The following is a 19,735-nucleotide window of genomic DNA, read 5'->3' as shown; positions in this document are numbered from 1 at the left end:
CCAAGAAGGCAAGCACAGCATTAATCCTGTATGTAAGTGAAATGATATTTATAATCAAACTAGTAACTTAAGAGATAGAGGAAATCTAGTCCAACTTGAGTAGCAAAAGAAAATTTCAAGTATTTCTATATTAGAAAATGAAAACATGCATAACAATGTCCAGCTTTTTAAAAGTGGAAATAAAGATTTAAATATTTATCTGATTTAGTCATAGAAAGATCTAATTTTTAGCCTAATTCTCTTCACCTGTATGTATAAAGAAAGTTCATTGCTATTTAAATATATTGTTTTAAAAAAAAATCCTTACTTATTCTTCCTGTGGAACAAACATATAAGCAAAGGAGCAGTGAGAAATACCTCATAATTATGTGACTTTTAAAACCAAAAAATTGGGGCACCGTAGCTCAGTCAGTTAAGTGTATGCCTTCTGCTCAGCTCAGGATCTCAGGATCCTGGGATCGAACCCCATGTCAGGCTCCCTGCTCAACAGAGAGTTGCTTCTCCTTCTCCCTCTGTGATTTCTCTAGCTATTGCTCTCTCTTCAATAAATAAACAAAATCTTAAAAAAAAAAAAAAAGATAAAACCAAAAATATTCTAGAAATGGAGGTAGGTTTTTAAAAGAAACACCTAAAATATAGATGCCATGAATAGAAATATTTACAGATTTGACTTCACAAGAATTTTTAAATCCTGCATGATGAAAGATACCATGCTATGCACAACACTGGATTATATATTATATTATGCATAACAGGTAAAGAACTCCTACAAATCATTAAGGAAATACAGATCTTATAAAAAAAAGTCAATAGAACCTTTTTGTCTGACCTGCCAGACTACCTACATTCTCATTATTCCCTCTGTGAACCCTATGGATTCCCTGAGTACTAATAAAGCTGGTAGGTTACTGTATGTTGGGCTTTGTACTTCTATTTCTATTAGTTGAGTCACATATTTTCCAAGGATAGCTTAGGTGTGCTTCCCAATGTATTTGGGCCAACTATACTTATTACTACAATCATGTAATTTATCTGTTCTAAAAATGAATGAAATGTAAGTGTGAAAAGAGTTCTGTCTCTCTGAAAATTGATCTCTACACTTTGGAAAGACTAGGTAAAGGTAAACAGCTTTAAAAAGCTCTGCAATGATTTTTCGACAAAATTAATGTAAAAGACTAGGGAAAATATAAAAATCCACAAGAATTTGAACTCAGATGAATTAGGCTATTAAGTTCTCATTTCACTTTAAAAAACTAGAAATTGCAGATGATACATAACTGGCATAGTGTATGAAAGATTAAGACAAACTGTGTAATTGTGTGTGGTATGTGTGTATAATTAATTTTTTTTCTCTGTAGCTTTGATTAAATGACTATTAGTCTTGATTTCAAAAAATTAGGAAAGTTTCTACCATAAAGGTTTTTTTTGTTTTTTGTTTTTTTTGCTTATTAGATTAACAAAACCAAACAATAAAGTATAAACTGGTGATGGTACATGTAAATGGGCACTGGGACACAATGTTACCAGGGTGTAAGTTTACAGTTTCAGGGAGAATTTATTAGGGATTATTTATCAAAACTGATAATGACTCAACAGTGAAAAGGACTAATTTGCCTACCTCCTGAAACAATTTTTATTTTTAATTTTTTTTTAAAGTTTCGATGAATACTAAGTTTTGTTTTGTTTTGTTTTTAGAGACTTTTATTTATTTGACAGACAGAGATCACAAGTAGGCAGAGAGGCAGACAGAGAGAGAGGAGGAAGCAGGGTCCCTGCTGAGCAGAGAGCCCAAAGTGGGGCTCGATCCCAGGACCCTGAGATCATGACCTGAGCCGAAGGCAGAGCCTTTAACCAACTGAGCCACCCAGACGCCCCCACCAAAACAAAAAAAATTTTTTTTTTTAAAGATTCCATTTATTTATTTGACAGAGATCACAAGTAGGCAGAGAGGCAGTCAGAGAAAGGAAGAAGCAGGCTCCCTGCTGAGCAGAGAGCCCGATGTGGGGCTTGATCCCAGGACCCTGGGATCATGACCCGAGTTGAAGGCAGAGGCCCCAACCCATTGAGCCACCCAGGCGCTCCCCCTACCCGAAACAATTTTTAAAAACAGATAAAACATGCAATGATTTCAAGAACTGGACACGAAGCAATGACGAACAGTGATCCCTCAGGGATGGAAAACAAGCAAGGTCAGCCCCAGTGCTGTCACAGATCAGTCTCCAGAGAGTTCTCAGGCTATAGTGTGGTGAGAGAAAACCCAACTGAAATTCAAAAAGCAGAGCTGAGACAAAGTGCAGAAGAGGGGTTTAATAAGTCCTAGAATAAATAATGCTCTGGTCCCACCTAACAAATCTCAAAAGCAAGATTTGGAAGGATCAAACTGTTTTCAAATAACTACATCCCAGAACAAGGTTCAAGAATATTTACAGAAATAAAAAAATACCCAGCATCCAACAAGGTAAAATGCATAATACCTGGAATTCAATGAAAAATTTCCAGGTATGCAAACAAGAAATGGGCACAGATATTAGAATTAACGGACAAAGTCATTCAAGCAGCTTTATTTTATTTTATTTTATTTTATTTATTTGGCAGAGAGAGAAAGAGAGAGAGAGAGAGAGAGATCACAAGTAGGCAGAGAGGCAGGCAGAGGGAGGGGGAGGAGGAAATAGGTTTCCTGTTGAGCAGAAAGCCCAATACGGGGCTCAATCCCAGGACCCTGAGATCATGACCTGAGCCAAAGGCAGAGGCTTAACCCACTGAGCCACCCAGGTGCCCCTCAAGCAGCTATTTTAACAGTCTTTCATATGTTTGGAAATCTCGAGGAAGGATGGAACATGTCAGGTTCCATCCAGAGAAAGAAGATATACATTAAAAAAACAAACCCAAATGAGAATAATGGCATATTAAACACCACAGAAGAAATGATTAGTGACTTTAGAGCATAGCAACTAAACCTATCTATAAAAGGAAACATTCAGATAAAAACTAAAGAAAAAGCATAGAATATGGATTAGCTATGAGAAAACTTTGAGCAGCCAAATAAGTATGTAACAAGTTCCCAAAGGAAGTTTCAAGTATTAATGGTTGAAAAATCCAACGAAAACTCCAAAATTGGACGAAAAATAAAAATCTACAAATTTAAGAAACTCCATGAACTCTCAAGCACAAGAAACTTAAGGAAAACTACACCAAAGCATATTATGACCAAACTGCTCAAAAGTAGTGATAAAGAGAAAATCTTAAAAGCGTCGTGCGTGGGTGGAGAGAGAGACAGTATGTACAGAGGAACAATAAAAAGGACACATCATTTCTTGTCTGAAGCAACAGCAAGTGAAAAGACAGTGAAGCAACAACTTTCAAGTCCTGGAATAAAAAACCGTCAACCTAGGATTCTACTGCTAGTGAAAATCTCTCAGAAACAAAAACAATTCCTTTTCAGACCTACAAAAGCTGAAACAGTTAATCACCAGGAGACCTGCACTAGAATAAATGTTAAAGAAAAATTTTCGGGCAATGAGAAATAACAGATAACATCTACACAAAGAATTAAAAGGCACTGGAACAACTTAGATGAAATGGACAAAGACACAAACCACCAAAGTTCACTAGGAAGAACACATAGCCCGAAAGACCCTGTATCATAAAGAATCTGAACTCACAGTTAAGAATCTAGCTAGCCTCCTTAGTGCAGTAGGCGGTGTGTTGGTCTCATGACCTGAAGGCCCTGGGTTCAGTCGGAAATGTTTCACAAGAAAATTTCAGATCCAGCTAGCTTCACTGGTGATTCTACCAACTACTTAAGACAGAAATAATACCAATTACCATCAAACTTTCAGAAAATTGAAGAGGAGAGAACACTTTCCAATGTGAAGCTAGTATTATTCTCAATCCAAAACTGGACTAAGGCATTGCAAGAAAAGAAAATTACAGAACTTTATAATATAACTGCATAATTGCTTTAATAGAATTTTAGCAAATCTAATTTTATAATAAATATAAATATAGCTGCATAATTGCTTTAATAGAATTTTAGCAAATCTAATTTTAAAAAGTGATAGTACATCATGACCAAGTGGGATTTATCCCAGAAATGGGATAACATTTAAAAAATCAAAATAATTTACAATAGCAGCAAAATTAAGATAAAAACACGGAAATATTGTAATAGGCAAATAAAACATTTGACAAATTCCAACAACCATTCCTGAGTAAAAAACTAAAACACAAACTCTGTAAAATCAGGGATAAAGGTATTCTTCAACTTAAATGGTGATTTATGAAAACCCTATAGCTAACATCATACTCAACGATTAAAAGCTAAAAGCTTTTCTTCTGAAGATCAGGAACAAAAGAAGGATGTCCATTCTGAACACTTTTATCCTAAATAGTATTGAAGTCCTAGCTGGTGCAATTAGGTAAGAAAAAGAAATAAGCGGCATCCAAATTAGCAAGGAAAAAGTAAAACTGTCACTATTTTCAGAAGATATATTATACAGAAAGCCTTAAAGACTCCAAAATCTCTACTAGAACTAATCAATGAATCCGGTAAAGTTGTAAGGTACAATATGCAAAAATCCGTCACATTTCTGTATACCAATAATAAGCTATCAGAATTAAGAAAAGGAACCCATTTACAATTGCATAAAAAAAATACCTAGGAATAAATTTAACCAAGGAGAAGAAAGACCTGTACCCTAAAAATTATAGGATACTGATGAAAGAAACTGAAGACACAAATAAATGACAAGATATTCCATGCTTATTGATTAGAAAAATTAATAGTTAAAATGCCCACATTACCCAAAGCAATCTATATATTCCATGTAATTCATATCATAATTCCAATGGTATTTTTCACAAAAATAGAACATACAATACTAAAATGTATATGGAACCACAAAAAGACCCTGACTAGCCAAATTGATCATTAGAAGAATAAAACTGGAGGCATCATGTTTCCTGATTTCAAAGCTATATTAAAAAGCCATAGTAGTAAAAAAGAGTATATTGGCATAAAAAGATGCACAGATCAATGGAGCAGAATAAACACTCTAGAAAAAAAAACAACCCACGCATATATGGTCAATTAACTTAGAACAAAAAAGCTGAGAATACACAATGGGAAAAGGAGAGTCTCTTCAACAAATGGTGTTGGGAAAACAGGACAGCCACATGCAAAAAAAAAAAAAAAAAAAAAAGAAAGAAAGAAAGAAAGAAAGAAACTGGACCACTACCTTTCACCATACACAAAAATTAATTCAAAATGGATTAAATCTTTAATATGAGACCTGAAACCATAAAACTCCTAGAAGAAAACATAGGCAGTAAGGTCTTTGCTAGCACTCTTCCCAATGAGTTTGGATAGGACACGAAAAGAAAAGGCAACAAAAGCAAAAATAAACAAGTGGGACTAGATCAAATACCAAAGGAAACTATCACAAAATGAAAAGGGGAACCTACAGAATAGGAGAAAATAATTGCAAATCATACATGATAAAGGGTTAATAATCAAAATATATAAAGAACTCAGATGACTCAATAGCAAACACAACAACAATCCAATTAAAAGTGGGAAAAGGATTTGAACAGGTATTTTTCCAAAGAAGACATACAGATGGCTGACATACAGAGAAGGTGTTCAGCATTCCTAATCATCAGGGAAATGCAAATCAAAACCACAGTGAGATCTCATATCACACCTGTCAGAATGACTATTACCAAAAAGACAAGAAATAACAAGTATTGGCAAGGATGTGGCAAAAAGGGAACTCTTTTGTATTGTTGGTGGTAATGTAAATTGGTACAAGCACTCTGAAAACATTATGGAGCTTCCTCAAAACGTTAAAAACAGAACTACCTTAGGACTCAGTAATTCTACTTCTGGGTATTTATCAGAAGGAAATGAAAACACTAACTCAAAAAGATAAACTCCCATGTTTACTGCAGCATTATTTACAAGACCCAAGACATGGAAGCAACCTAAATATCCACTGATGGATGAATGGATAAGTAAAATGTGGTATATATACACAACGGACTACTATGCCATCATAAATCAGAAGGAAATCCGGTTATTTGCAGCAACATGGATGGCTCTTGAGAGCATTATGCTGAGTGAAAAAGACAGTGAGAAAATACTATACAATCTCACTTATATGTGGAATCTAAAAACAACAAACCCACAAAAACCAAAATCAAAGATACAGAGAACAGACTGGTTGTTGCCAGAGATGGGGGGTTTGGCATTGGTGAAATGGATGAGGGTCGTCAAAAGGTACATACTTCCAGTTATAAAACAAGTTAAGATGTAATGCTCATCATGATGATAGTTATTAATACTGTACTGTATATTCAAATTGCTAAAAGAGTAGAACTTAAAAGTTCTCATAATAAGAAAAAGAATTTATGACTGGTATGGATGGTAGCTAGACTTGTAATCATTGCAATATATATATATATATATATATATATATATATAAATATCATGTTGTACACCTGAAAATGTTTATCTATATTATTATGAATATAACTCAATTGTAACTCTAAAAAAGCAGGAAAAAGGTGTTAAAAATACTAGAATATAAAACTTCTTCTTTCCTTCCAAAAAGAACTATATAAACATCCCCAGATTAAATTCCTAAACGCAAACAAAAACAAAAACAAAAACTTACATGTTGCACCATACTGAAAGAACAACCAAATGCTTCCCCCCATGGATCAAGAACAGGATATATCCACTCCTTTTTTTTTTTTTTTTCTTAATATAGCATTAGAGGTTCTAGCCAATACAATAAGAAAATAAAAAGAAATATAAGTTATCCAGATTGAAAAGGAAGAAACAAAACTCTCTTTATTAGCAGATGGCATGTTCTATGTAGAAAATCTGATGAGTCTACAAATATTCTACTACAGCTGAGAGTGAATTTAGCAATACTGCAGTAAAACTATAAAATACAGCTGACAGCAATTAAAGAAGACCGAAATAAATGGTGAAATATACCATGGTCATGGGTTAGAAGACTCAATATTGTTTAGATGAAAATTCTCCATATATTAATCTATGGATTCAATGCAGTCTCAAACCAAATCCTAGCAGTTTTTTTCATAAAGAAATAGATTCTAGGGGTTCCTGGGTGGCTCAGTGTGTTGAGCCTCTGTCTTCAGCTCAGGTCATGGTCTCAGGGTCCTGGATCAAGCCCCACACTGGGCTCTCTGCTTGGCAGACAGCCTGCTTCCCCCTCTCTTTCTGCCTCTCTGCCCACTTGTGATCTCTCTCTGTCAAATAAATAAATAAAATGTTAAAAAAATATATAGATTCTAAAATTCATGGAATGGCAAAAGACCTAGAATAGCCATAATCACTTGAAAAAGAACAAAGTCAGAGGACTAACACTAGCAATCTTCAATATAAAACTGTATTACTATATAATACTATAGTAATATATAAAACTAGAGTAATCAAGACAGCATGAGATTAGCATGAAGATAGACCAATAAGGGATGCCTGGGTGGCTCAGTTGGTTAAGCAGCTGCTTTTGGCTCAGGTCATGATCCCAGCATCCTGGGATCGAGTCCCACATCGGGCTCCTTGCTTGGTGGGGAGCCTGCTTCTCCCTCCGCCTCTGCTGCCACTCTGTCTGCCTGTGCTCGCTTGCTCTCTCTCTCTCTCTCTCTCTGGCAAATAAATAAATAAAATCTTAAAAAAAAAAAAAAGATAGACCAATAATAGATCAATGAAATAGAACACACAGCGCAGAAACGGACTCACATATATGTGATCAATCCCTTTTCAACAAAGGCACAAATACAGCTTGGACCCAAAATAATAGTCTTTTCAACAAATGGTGCCTACGCAATTGTGCATATATATATATATATATATATATATATTCATATGTATATTTATATGTATAAATATATTTATATCTTTTAAAAGAAACTTTAGTCCACATCTTGCAATGTATACAAAAATTCATGCCAAATGGACCTTAGACCAACTATGAAATCTGACACTTACAAAACTTCTAGAAGAATAGACAATCTTTGTGACCTTAGAGTGAGTGACCAGAAAGATCTCTTGGATATACCACGAAAGCACAATCCATAAAGGAAAAAATTCACAGTTAGACTCCATCAAAATTAAAAACTGTTAAAAGAATGAAAAGAATAAAATACAACTGGGAGAAAGTATTCTCAAATCATGTATCGAAAATCTTAAAGAACAAAGTAGGGTTAATAGATGCCAAACATTTCCAAGATACAGGGTTAAAGAAAAACAAAGTGCAGGGTACTATACATAATCTGCTACCTTTTGCAATTTTGTTTTAAACAAAAAAGGATACCGAACCAACCCATCCAATAATTGTTTCTATATGCATAGAATATCTCTGGAAAGAGACCCAAAAAGTGATAAGAAAAGTATGTAGTGAAAACTTCTTCCCTTTGGTGTGGAAGGGAAACAGTTTTCACTACATACTTTTTCGAACTACGATTTTTTTCCTACACAAATGTACCACTTTTCAACAAACACAAAATGACCTGTTGATTCTATCTTTGTGAGTTCTGTCCTATAGAACACTTAAGCCAGGGTGCCTGGGTGGCTCAGTCAGTTAAGTGTCTGGCTTCTGATTTGGGCTCAGGTCATGACCTTAGGTGGTGAGACTAAGCCCCGTATCGGGCTCCAGGCTCAGTGCAGAGTCCGCCTGAGATACGTTCTCCTTCCCTCTCCCTTCCCCCCTGTCCCTTCCCCCATTCACATGCATACACTCTCTCTTTCTCCCTCTAAAGTAAATAAAATCTTTTAAAAAGTCCCAAGACTTTTATTTTATTAATTTATTATTTAAAATTGACCTATAATTGATGTATAACTTAGTAAAGATTTTTAAAAATTTATTTATTGAAAGATTTTATTTATTTATTTGAGAGAAGGCAAGAGTGAAAGAGATCATGGAGGGAGAGGAGAGAGAGAGACGCAGACTTCTGCTGAGCAGGGAGCCCAATGTGAGGCTTGATCCCATGACCTCTGTGATCATGTTCTGAGCCACAGGCGGACACTTAACCAACGACCCAACTAGGTGTCCCAAGATTTTTTAAAATTTAAATAAACGATTGTTTTCAGTTTGCATGGCCCCTGTAATAAATATAAAAGCATGGTACTTTTAATCTGAACTTAAAATGACACTCACCCTTTTCCGGGCTTCAGATTTCTGGAAGCACTCGTGCTGTATGAAAGTAGCTGCAGCAGAAATTCTGGGTGGCAGTGTGTGGTCTGCGTCGAGCATACTCACTGCTCGCTCCAGAGTCATCTCCATGTCTGCATTCCTAGACAAACAGTCACAGAGTCAGCGGAATTCCAGACCTGCTCCCTCCTGCCTCCCAGCCTGATATTCAGAAATGATTTGGCTTATATCCAAAAGCACATAGAACATCTGAGCTTTGGCTTCTCTTCACCCAAAAGAAAGATCAGCACCTGAGATCAGAAGGTACAAGAAGCCAGCAGTGGAAATATTCCCGGTCAGACTAACCTCTGAAAAGAAAGAAACTGAACTCTGTTTAAAATAAGCAATATGGGGGCACCTGGGTGGCTCAGTGGGTTAAAGCCTCTGCCTTCCGCTCAGGTCATGATCCCAGGGTCCTGGGATGGAGCCCTGCATCAGGCTCTCAACTCCTCAGGCCTGCTTCCTCCCCTCTCTACCTGCCTCTCTGCCTACATGTGATCTTTGTCTGTCAAATAAATAAATAAAATCTTTTAATAAATAAATAAATAAAATAAGTGATATGTAGTATGATAATCGCATGTTAAAAGGCCACTTTAAAGGCAAAATAAGGGTACCCGGGTGGCTCAGTCAGTGGAGCCACTTAAAAAGGTAGGTAAGTAAGTAAGTAAGTAAGTAAATAAATAAATAAAGGCACAATAAGGCTTCACATGGAATTTAAAATAAATTTGATCTTAAAAATTAAAAATATTTCTACCATGGTAATGTTATACTTGTGGATGAAACACCTTCCCTCAATAATCATTAGATTTTTCTCAGATCTGTTCAGAATCAGTTATTTTACCTGAAAATGAGTTTTAAAATGAACATTCAATAAGTTTTCTAACAAATGAAACAGTATGTAAACAGTACCAGGAATACTGAGTCTGTTTTGTTCAAATAAGTCATGCTGATGTGACCGAATCATTAGGAAAAGTAATGATTAAACATAATTATAATGTGCTTTTTCTTAAAGAAAACAATTTCTGTCACCATTGCTTTGCCATTGCCATGACATTTGGTGTATGTCTATCTAGTAAGATACTTTTGTCCTTTACTAATTGCAGTGATGATGAAATCTGATGTAGTTTGACACAAGAGAGAATAATTGATAGAGGACAAATAAAATTGCCGTTTGTAAAACATTAATTCCCAAATGCCTCATCAAACTGGTTTTTTTCTCCCCTTTTATTTCTGCCTGGAGGGGAACTACGTTAGGCAACCTGTTACCATTGTGGATGTTAACACATTCATGCTTCCTCAAGCACTGACTCAGAGAAAGCAGATTCAGGATGTCAACATCTTAGAATTGCAGCTATAGACGTGCCTTAAAGGTATCCTAGGACTTTGGCTTCAAAGAGTTACACCTGATTCGTTCTTGGTAATAGAGAAAAAAAGGATAGCTTTGGCAGGGCGTTTTCCAGGATTTGCTAACAAGCACAAAGAGTACAGGCATACCATGTCTTATTGTACCTGGTACCTTACTCTACGAAGCTTTGCAATACTGCTTTTTTTTTTTTTTTAATTTGAAGGCAACCCTGCATCAAGCATGCCTATCAGTGCCATTTTCCCACAGCATTTTCTAACCTGATGTCTCTGTGTCACATTTTGTAATTCTCATAATGTTTCACATTTTTGCTATGATGATTGGTGATCAATGATCTTTGATGTTACTACTCTATTCATTTGGGTGTGGACGCCATGAACCACACCCACATAAGATGGTGAAATTGACGAATAAATGCATGTGTTCCGACTGTTCCACTAACTGGCTGTTACCCATCTCTCTCCTTCTCCTTAGGGCCTCCATATTCCCTGATACACAGATTGAAATTAGTTAGTAATTTCAGTTAATAACCCTACAATGACCTCTAAGTGTTTGAGTGAAAGGAAGATTTGCACATCTCTCACTTTAAATCAAAAACTAGAAATTATTGAGTTCAGTGAGGAAGGCATGTTAAAAGCCAAGAAAGGCTGATAGCCAGGCCTCTTGCACCCAACAGTTGGCCCAATTGTGAATGCAAAGGAAAAGTTTCTAAGGAAATAGAAAGTACACTCTAGTGAACACACAAGGGTAAGAGTGAAACAGCCAGGACACCTGGGTGACTCACTGGGTTAAGCGTCTGATCGTGATCCTGGGGTCCTGGGGTTGAGTCCACAGAATGGGGCTCCACACTCAACGGGGAGTCTGCTGTGCCCTCGCTCTCTGTCCTTCTCCCCAGCCAGCTCCCATCCCCTCACCGCCTCCTGCTCGTGCTTGATCTCTAGCTTGCTCTCTCTCTCAAGTAAATAAATAAAATCTTAAAAAAAAAAAATAGTGAAACAACCTTATTGCTGATATGGAGAAAGTTTCAGTGGTTTGGAAAGATGATCAAACAAGCTATAATATTCCCTTAAGCCAAAGCCAAAATCACAGCAGGACCCAGACTCTCCTCAACCATGTGAAGTCTGAGAGAAGTGAGGAAGCTGCAGAAAAAAATTGTGAAGCTAGCAGTTCATAATGTTTAAGGAAAGAAGCTGTTTCCATAACATAGAAGTGCAAGGTGAAGCACCTTTAAAAAAAAAAAAAAAATTATTTGAGAGAGAAAGTGCATGCAGGGTGAGGTAGAAGGGCAAAGAGGGTGAGAGAAAGTCTTCAACAGACCGCTCACTGAGGGCGGAGCCTAAGTGGGCTTAATCTCCCAACCCTGCAATCAGGACCTGAGCCGAAATCAAGAGTGGGATGTTTAACTGACTGCACCACTCAGGCGTCCCTCAAGGTGAAGCACTTTTAAAGATATCTATATGTCTATAGATATATATCTACATATCTATAGATAGATCTACATATCTATCTATATATCTACATATCTACACATCTATCTATAGAAATATACATATATACATATGTATCTATCTATATATTTTTAATTTGTTTTATTTTTATTAGAGAGAGTGCATGCAAGTTGGGAAGGAGGGGGAAGAGAGAGAGAGTGAATCTCAAGTAGACTGCACACCTAGCGTGAAGCATGATATAGGGTTTGATCTTATGACCCTGAGATAGTGACCTGAGCCAAAATCCGGAGTCAGGTGCTCAACCGACTGAGCCACCCACGCACCCCTAGGTGAAGTACTTTGTAGAAGCTACAGCAAGTTATCTAGAAGATCTTGATAAGATCATTAATGAAGGTGGCTACACTAAACAACAGATTTGCAATGTAGACCAAGCAGCTTTATATTAGAAGAAGATGCCATCTAGGACTCTCACAAGTACAGAGGAGAAGCCAATGCCTGGCCTCAAAAAACAAGCTCTTTTTTTAGGAGCTATTGCAGCTGGGACTCTAAGTTGAAGCCAATGCTCACTGACCATTTCCAAAACCCTAGGGCTCGTAAGAATTATGCTAAATCTATTTTGCCTGTGCTCTATCGAGGGAGCAACAAACCCTGGATGACAGCACATTTGTTTGCAACATGGTTTACAGAATTATTTAGCCCAGTGTTGAGACCCACTCCTCGGAAGAAAAAGATACCTATCAAAATATTACTGTTTGTTGACAGTGCACCTGGTCACCAAGAAATCAGATGCAGACATACGACGAAATCAAAGTTGTTTTTAGGCTTACTATCACAATATCCATCCTGCAGCCCAAGGATCAACGAGTAATTCTGACTTTCAAGTCTTACTATTTAAGAAATACATTGCTTTGGCAGTACATGTACTAAAATTGGAACCACACAGAGATTAGCATGGCCTCTGTGCAAGGACGACACGCAAATTCATGAAGCGATTTACAGTTTTTATAAGTCGGTAATAAAAGGTCCAGCAGAAGTATAGTCGATGATACTGTAATAGCGTTGTCTGGTGACAGATGGCAGCTACACTTGTGATGAGCATAGCATAATGAATAAACTTGTGGAATCAATGTTATATACCTGAAAATAAGGTAACATTGTGCATCGACTACACACAGTCAATTTTAAAAAAATTAAAAAAAAATACATTGCACAAGGCTATACCTTCCTTAGATAGTAATCCCTCTGTTGGATTTGGGCAAAGTGAATTGAAAAACTTCTAGAAAGGATTCACCATTCTGGGAGCCACACAATAGCAGTCCTGATTCAACGTGCCTGGCTAGCTCAGTTGAAAGAGCAAGCAATTCTTGATCTCGGGATCATGAGTTTGAGCCTCACTTTGGGTGTAGAGATTATGTGAATTAATAAAACTAAACTAAACTGAACTAAACTAAAATAAAATAAAGAGCATCCTGATTGACAGGAAGAGGTCAAATATCAACATTAACAGAAGGTAGCAAAAAGTTGATTTCAACCCTCATGGTGACTTTGAGGGATTCAGGACTTCAGTAGAGGAAGCAGCTGCAGCTGTGGTGGAAACAGCCAGAGAACTAGAATTAGAAAGGGAGCCTGAAGTTGGGACTGAATTGCTGCAGTTTCCTGATAAAACTTTAATGCAAGAGCAATTGCTTCATATGGATGAGCAAAGAAAATGGTTCCTTGAGATGGAATCTATTGCTGGTGAAGAGGCTGTGAAGATTGTAAAAATGACAACAAAGGGGTTGGAATATTGTATCAACTTGGTTGATAAAGAAGCCGCAGGGTTTGGGAGAATTGCTTCCAAACCTGAAAGACGTTCTCCTGTGAGTAAAATGCTATCAAACAGCATCACATGCTAAACCGAAATCAATCATGAAAGGAAAAGTTAATCAATAGGGCAAACTTCATTGTCTTATTTTAAGAAACTGCCACACCCCAACCTTCAGCAACCACCACTCTGATCAGTCAGAAGCCACGAACAATAAGGTAAGACCCTCCACCAGGACAAAGATAACCGCTCTCGGAATGCTCAGATGATGGCTAGCATTTTTTAGCAATAAAGTATTTTAAAATTAAGGTATGTACATTGTTGTTTTAGACATAATGCTATTGCATATTTAATAGATTACAGTGTAAGCAGAACTTTTATGTCCACTGGGAAAACAAAACACCCATATTGGACCCACTTTACAACAATATTTACTCTACCTTGGCCGTCTGGAAACTAACCCACCATACCTTTGACGTATGCTTATAAATTCCCTCTTATAGCAGGCTAACTCACTAATCCATGTGTAGATATGAGTTTATGTATGTGTAGTGCTTTATGGTGTGTTTGTGTGTGGTGGATGTGACATAGGTGAGAAGGTAAGAGTAATGGGACCCAGGACTAAAAACCAATACCCAGTGCTTCCGATACACATGTTCAAACATACCAGTGTCCCCTCATGAGTATGAAGGTATTAAGAATGAAGCAGAACAGTTGGGGCATCTGTACTGAGAATTATATCATGATCTCCTGTTTTAAAGTTGTGCCTCAGGAATCAACTTAATGGGTAAAAAATGTAGGCTATTACTATTTGAGTCATTTTTATTTAGTATAAACACAGCTTTTAAAAGAGATGAAGGGGCGCCTGGGTGGCTCAGTCGGTTAAGCGGTTAAGGGTCTGCTTTCAGCTCCGGTCATGATCTCAGGGTCCTGGGACAAGTCACAAGTCACGTGTTGGGCTCCTGGTTCAGCAGGGAGTCTGCTCCTCCCTCTCCCCCCCACTTGCGCGTGCTCTCTCTCTCAAATATAGTAATTGTTTTTTAAAAAAAAATAAAAAAGAGATAGAAATATTCTACATGCATGGACTCCAATGCCTTTACAGAAACGTCAAAACTCTAAGACTCTCCATCTCGTGGGAATTTTAAGTGTTTACACCCTCAAATGCTACACGTGTTTTAACTGATGAAGTATCACTTATGAGAATAATAGCCTTCTGTTCGATGCAGGTATTTTTGGTTTGTTTTTGTTTTGTTTTTTTTTAAGAGTAAGCCTCTAATCCACTTCATAAGTCACACACGTCTCAGGGAAGTTTGCATTTCCCAACACTGTAATGGCCACAAATAATTCCATTACCCTAATCCTTTATTCTCCTGAACATGATTCAAATAGAGCTCTGCATCCACAGCTCGTCAACCCAGTGCTACTTCACTTGATCATTAAAAACAACTCTCACACCGAAGAAGACTTCCTCTTTAAGAAGGTCTGCTACAGGGGCGCCTGGGTGGCTCAGTGGGTTAAGCCGCTGCCTTCGGCTCAGGTCATGATCTCAGGGTCCTGGGATCGAGTCCCGCATCGGGCTCTCTGCTCAGCAGGGAGCCTGCTTCCTTCTCTCTCTCTCTGCCTGCCTCTCAGTGTACTTGTAATTTCTCTCTGTCAAATAAATAAATAAAATCTTTAAAAAAAAAAAAAAAAAAAGAAGGTCTGCTACAGCCATGAGGGTGTCGATTCTGTGCTCGCCGTCTGTGGAGTCCAGCTCTGTAACACGGCCTACATTCTGATCCCAGTCTGGCTCCATCTCCGCGCCACCTTCACCCCTCCCTTCCCTGCTCTGTCTGCCGACCCCATCCGCCAACCACATCGAGCTTTCTTCCTTCTCTAAACCCTGTGTGCCTCCTCACAAGCTGCTCTGGTTTTTCTAGAAAGCCCATCGTTCTACCTCGTTCTTATCCATTCTTTATGACTCAGTTCCAATATCCACAGCTCTGAAATCTTTCCTGTGTCCCCATCCCCGGCTAGATCTTTTCTGAATTTCCTCCTCAATACTCATTCCTCCCCTCCTTCCCTCTCTTTCTCTTCCTCCCTCTTTCCTACTTCCCTTTCCACTCAATCACAAAACACTTCTTGAAGCCTGTGGAAGTGTGGCTTGTGAGATGGCGCTGGGAGGTGGGTGGGGGTGGAGAGTAGGGGGAGACTCTGCTCTGGGCCCCATTATTGCCCGAACACATTCTCCAGAACGGAGTCTTTTTTAACCATTTGTAGATAATATAAAATGATTTCAATGTAAGTGAAAAATTCAAGGGGAAGCAGTGTAAAAATATCTTTGGTCAGAATAGGAGATGATATAGGAAAAAAAAAAAAAACATGGTACTTTTTTGTCTGTGCAATCCTTCAGCAACCAGCCTTTTTGCTGACTAACAATGCAGCCCTGCCCCAGGCTGGTTCCAAGATATTACATACATGAATAGGGCTACACCTCGGAGGGCCTAACCAATATGACATGATGAATGGAAAGCTCCTGGGTGATGTCAGATGCTCAGGAAATACAAATTCCACCCCATCACAAAGGTTTAAGTGTGATGAAAGTACTGCTTTGGGAATGTGCCTCTGGTGTGGGTATGTGTTCCTCGAGACTGTTTTGAGGGGAATAGAAGAGTCTTAGCTGAGGCAATAAAGCCTTGAACTGGGCCATTAAAAATGGAAATGGAAAATAAGATATAGTTGAGAGATACCTGAAGAATCAAAGAACTTAAAGACATTGGTAATTAAGAGGATATGGAAGGTTTTTTTTTCTGCTCTGTGCTGCTCTATGTCATGAACTTGACTGGTAATCCTACTAGGGATCCAACCTCTCTCCACAGGCTCCATCTACTAATCTTAAGAGTACAATGCTCTTTTGTTCTCCGAATTCCCATAAGCTAGCACCTGATGATGTCTCTTACTTTCTTTTGCACTGATCCTCTCCTAAACCTTCATATAGTCCATTCCATTTTCTATCTCTTGCAGTGCTAGGTATGCTGGAGGAGTCTGACATGCATTGCTGAACCACCACTCCCCAACAGGTACAAAAATCGTATTTTTAGAAAAACAGATCTGGAACATTTCACTTGGTAATTTCTTAAACCTTTTTCACCAGTCTGATTTAGATCAGATATTGAATCTCTTTTCACTCCAATGGCTTGGTTTTCAGCTGCCTTAGTAACTGTCTGACCAGCCATTCTTCTTTTGGAAAGAAAGATCCATTATTTAATACCTTATGTTATTATGTAGGTTTATAATTGTACCTGCCTATTCTGTAGGAATGTTCTACATACATGAAAGAACTCTTCTTTACATGTAGGACTTTTACCAGGCATTAAAAATAAAAAAATAAAAAGTAGATTCCAAAAACAGGGACTAGATAGGTTTGAAAGGTTTGATATGGGAGAGAATGCAGGGCAAAGGAGAACATAGGGTCCTAGAGCCAGGACTCTCAGGAGATGGCCACGGGGCACACCTCGGAAGGAAGAGTCGCAGACACCAGAGACAAAGGCGTCAGGCAGAGATGCCACCTTGAGGACTTACTTTCCTATTATTGGATATACCCTCTTTTCCTTTTACACAGAGAGAAAATTTTCAAGAAGAGTTCATTTTTATGAATTCTGGTCTTCAGTATAGCAACTTTGGGAATCGTCAAGAATAGATTTCTTACCCTTTATTTCAAGTTTCTTTACCCTCAGGTGTTCCTTCTATTCTTTGATAATTTAGTCTAATAAAATCTGCCCTGTCCATTAAAACAATAACCCCAAAATAGCATAGTTTATACTTCTTCTAGAATCTGAGCAACAAAAGAACTTAGATGGCAAAAAAATCACAGATTTTATGTTTCATTCCTTCCTTCCTTCTTTCATTCTCTCACCATGCACTTATTTAGTGCCTATAATGGGTCTGCCTCTGTTTTAGGGTACTAAGAATACAAATATAAGACATTCTCAAGAAGTTCAAAGTCTAGAGGAAATGCTGTATGAAATGAATAACCACAATGTATTATTCCACACCCACAGAGTGCTGCTATCTGGGGGCACCCAGATTACAAGGGGAGTGATCAGGAAATAGGGAGGATCTGAGTTATATCCAGAACCATAAGGAGCCAGGCAAAACCAGAGCTCGTGGGGATAATGAGAGACAGACAGAGACAGATGGATATAGATAGATGGAAAAAAGGAAGGGAGAAAGGGAGAAAGGAAATACATGAATGGATATCTATCATTAAGTGAAGAGGTTCCAAGTGGTCTGTTTGTGTAGGGGTGTGGGGGGACGGTGGTGAGAAAGGGTGGAGGGGAGTAGGATTGGAGTGATAAGCAGAGGTGAAAACGCGGGACTAGGCCACGTGTGCCATCCTAGAAAGTATAAAAACTTGGTGAAATTATGGAAAGGTTACAATCGAGGCAGAGAAAGAATCAGATTTGGTAAGATCATTTTAATGGTCAGAGGACAGTTCTGACTGAGCAAGACCAGAGGTACAGAGATGTGTGCAATGGAGACGGACAGAGGGGTAAAAAGTTAAGGCCCGTTGGGGAAGTTGCAATACAATGTGGGACTCGGGGGCGGGGGTTGAAAATAAGCACAACTTACAGGTTTGTAAGGGGCAGGACTTCAGTTCGAGGAGATGGTCAGGAGTAGACAGTAGGGGGGAGCTAATACATTAGGTTTTGAGAAGAGTTTGGGATGCCCAAGAGGTTGCTAGAAATATATGCAGATCTCGATAGAGTTCAGGATAGAGGACAGTTCTGAAGAAAAAACTTGGGGAATCACGAAGATATGAGTGTAGTAAACGGGCCTCCTTGAAAGAGTGCCCAGGCTTGGAGAAGGGTTACCGAAGGCGACCTGTCTGAGCATGCAGAAAAGGAGCACACGGAGAAGACTGAGACAGCTTGAGAGGGGAGTGGAAAACCGGAAGAGGCTGGTGCCTTGGAAACCGAGAAAAGAGAGAACTTCACAGAGAGTGCTGTCAAATCTGTCCAAAGGTTCAGTAACATAGGACGGAATAAATATCTGCTTTGGATGTAGCAAAAAGGCAGTCATCGGTCCCTTTGTGAGGACAACACTTCCACAAAATGGTGGGGATGGAAGCCAAAGTACGGCAGAGTGATGAGAGACTGGGGAGGGGGAGGGTGCCTCAAGAAGCACGGGGGCACGGAGATGGAGGAAGAGAAGAATGCCAGTTGTCAGAGGATGTGGCATCAGAGTTCCGTTCCTGCTAAAATCACTTTGTGAAAATCGTGCCAAGCACAAATCCTCGAATGTAGCAGGTGTTTAATAAATTTTAAATTAGCCACTTAAAGGCCTTCTTCCATAAATAATGACCTCATACATTTTCTTCTTTATAAGTATGTCCACAGTGACAAAGATCTGCATTCTGTAAGAAATGTGAGAAGTCTCAGGCTCAGTTTTGTTTTATAAAAACTATTTCCTGGAGTACCTCAGTGGCTCAGTCAGTTAAGCATCTGACTCCTGATATCAGCTCAGGTCATGACCTCAGGTTTGTGAGGTCAAGCCCTATCCCACCGCCCTCCCATCCCAATCAGGCTCTGTGCTCACCAGGAAGTCTGTTTGAGATTCTCTCTCTCCCTCTCCTCCCTCACACCGCCTGGATGCCCCCTCTTTCTCTCTCAAATAAACAAATCTTTAAAAATTTCCTGCTTCAGGATTAGATGATCCTAACATCTTTTATCACCAGTGTCTGAGCAATCAATGAGCAGACAGCACAAAGTCACTTAAAGGGATGATAAGCAGTAACAACTTCCATTAAGCAACTTTAGAAATAAAACAAAAGTCATGTATTTAATGTTTTACCATAACAATACTACATCATTATTTCTGGAGTTACTGATTTAATAATCAATTTCTCAACCTTTCTCGT

General features: G+C 38.4%; 1 protein-coding gene and 1 pseudogene across 2 annotated transcripts in view; one reads left to right on the top strand and one right to left on the bottom strand.

The window, feature by feature from the left end:
- The window catches only part of PKP2 (plakophilin 2), a 97,328-nt gene that overhangs the window by 60,026 nt on the left and 17,567 nt on the right, over positions 1–19,735 (bottom strand). For both annotated transcript variants that reach the window (XM_059185665.1, XM_059185664.1), the window contains exon 4: positions 9,189–9,324. In XM_059185665.1, coding sequence (XP_059041648.1) covers positions 9,189–9,324 — 136 coding nt within the window. The remainder of the gene's footprint in view (positions 1–9,188; positions 9,325–19,735) is intronic.
- On the top strand, positions 12,936–13,035 carry LOC131840030 (U6 spliceosomal RNA; annotated as a pseudogene).

Source organism: Mustela lutreola, chromosome 8 (genome assembly GCF_030435805.1).
Source record: "Mustela lutreola isolate mMusLut2 chromosome 8, mMusLut2.pri, whole genome shotgun sequence".
NCBI lineage: Eukaryota > Metazoa > Chordata > Mammalia > Carnivora > Mustelidae > Mustela > Mustela lutreola.
The sequence above is the reverse complement of the archived record's forward strand: the minus strand, read 5'-3'. Positions and strand labels throughout refer to the sequence as shown.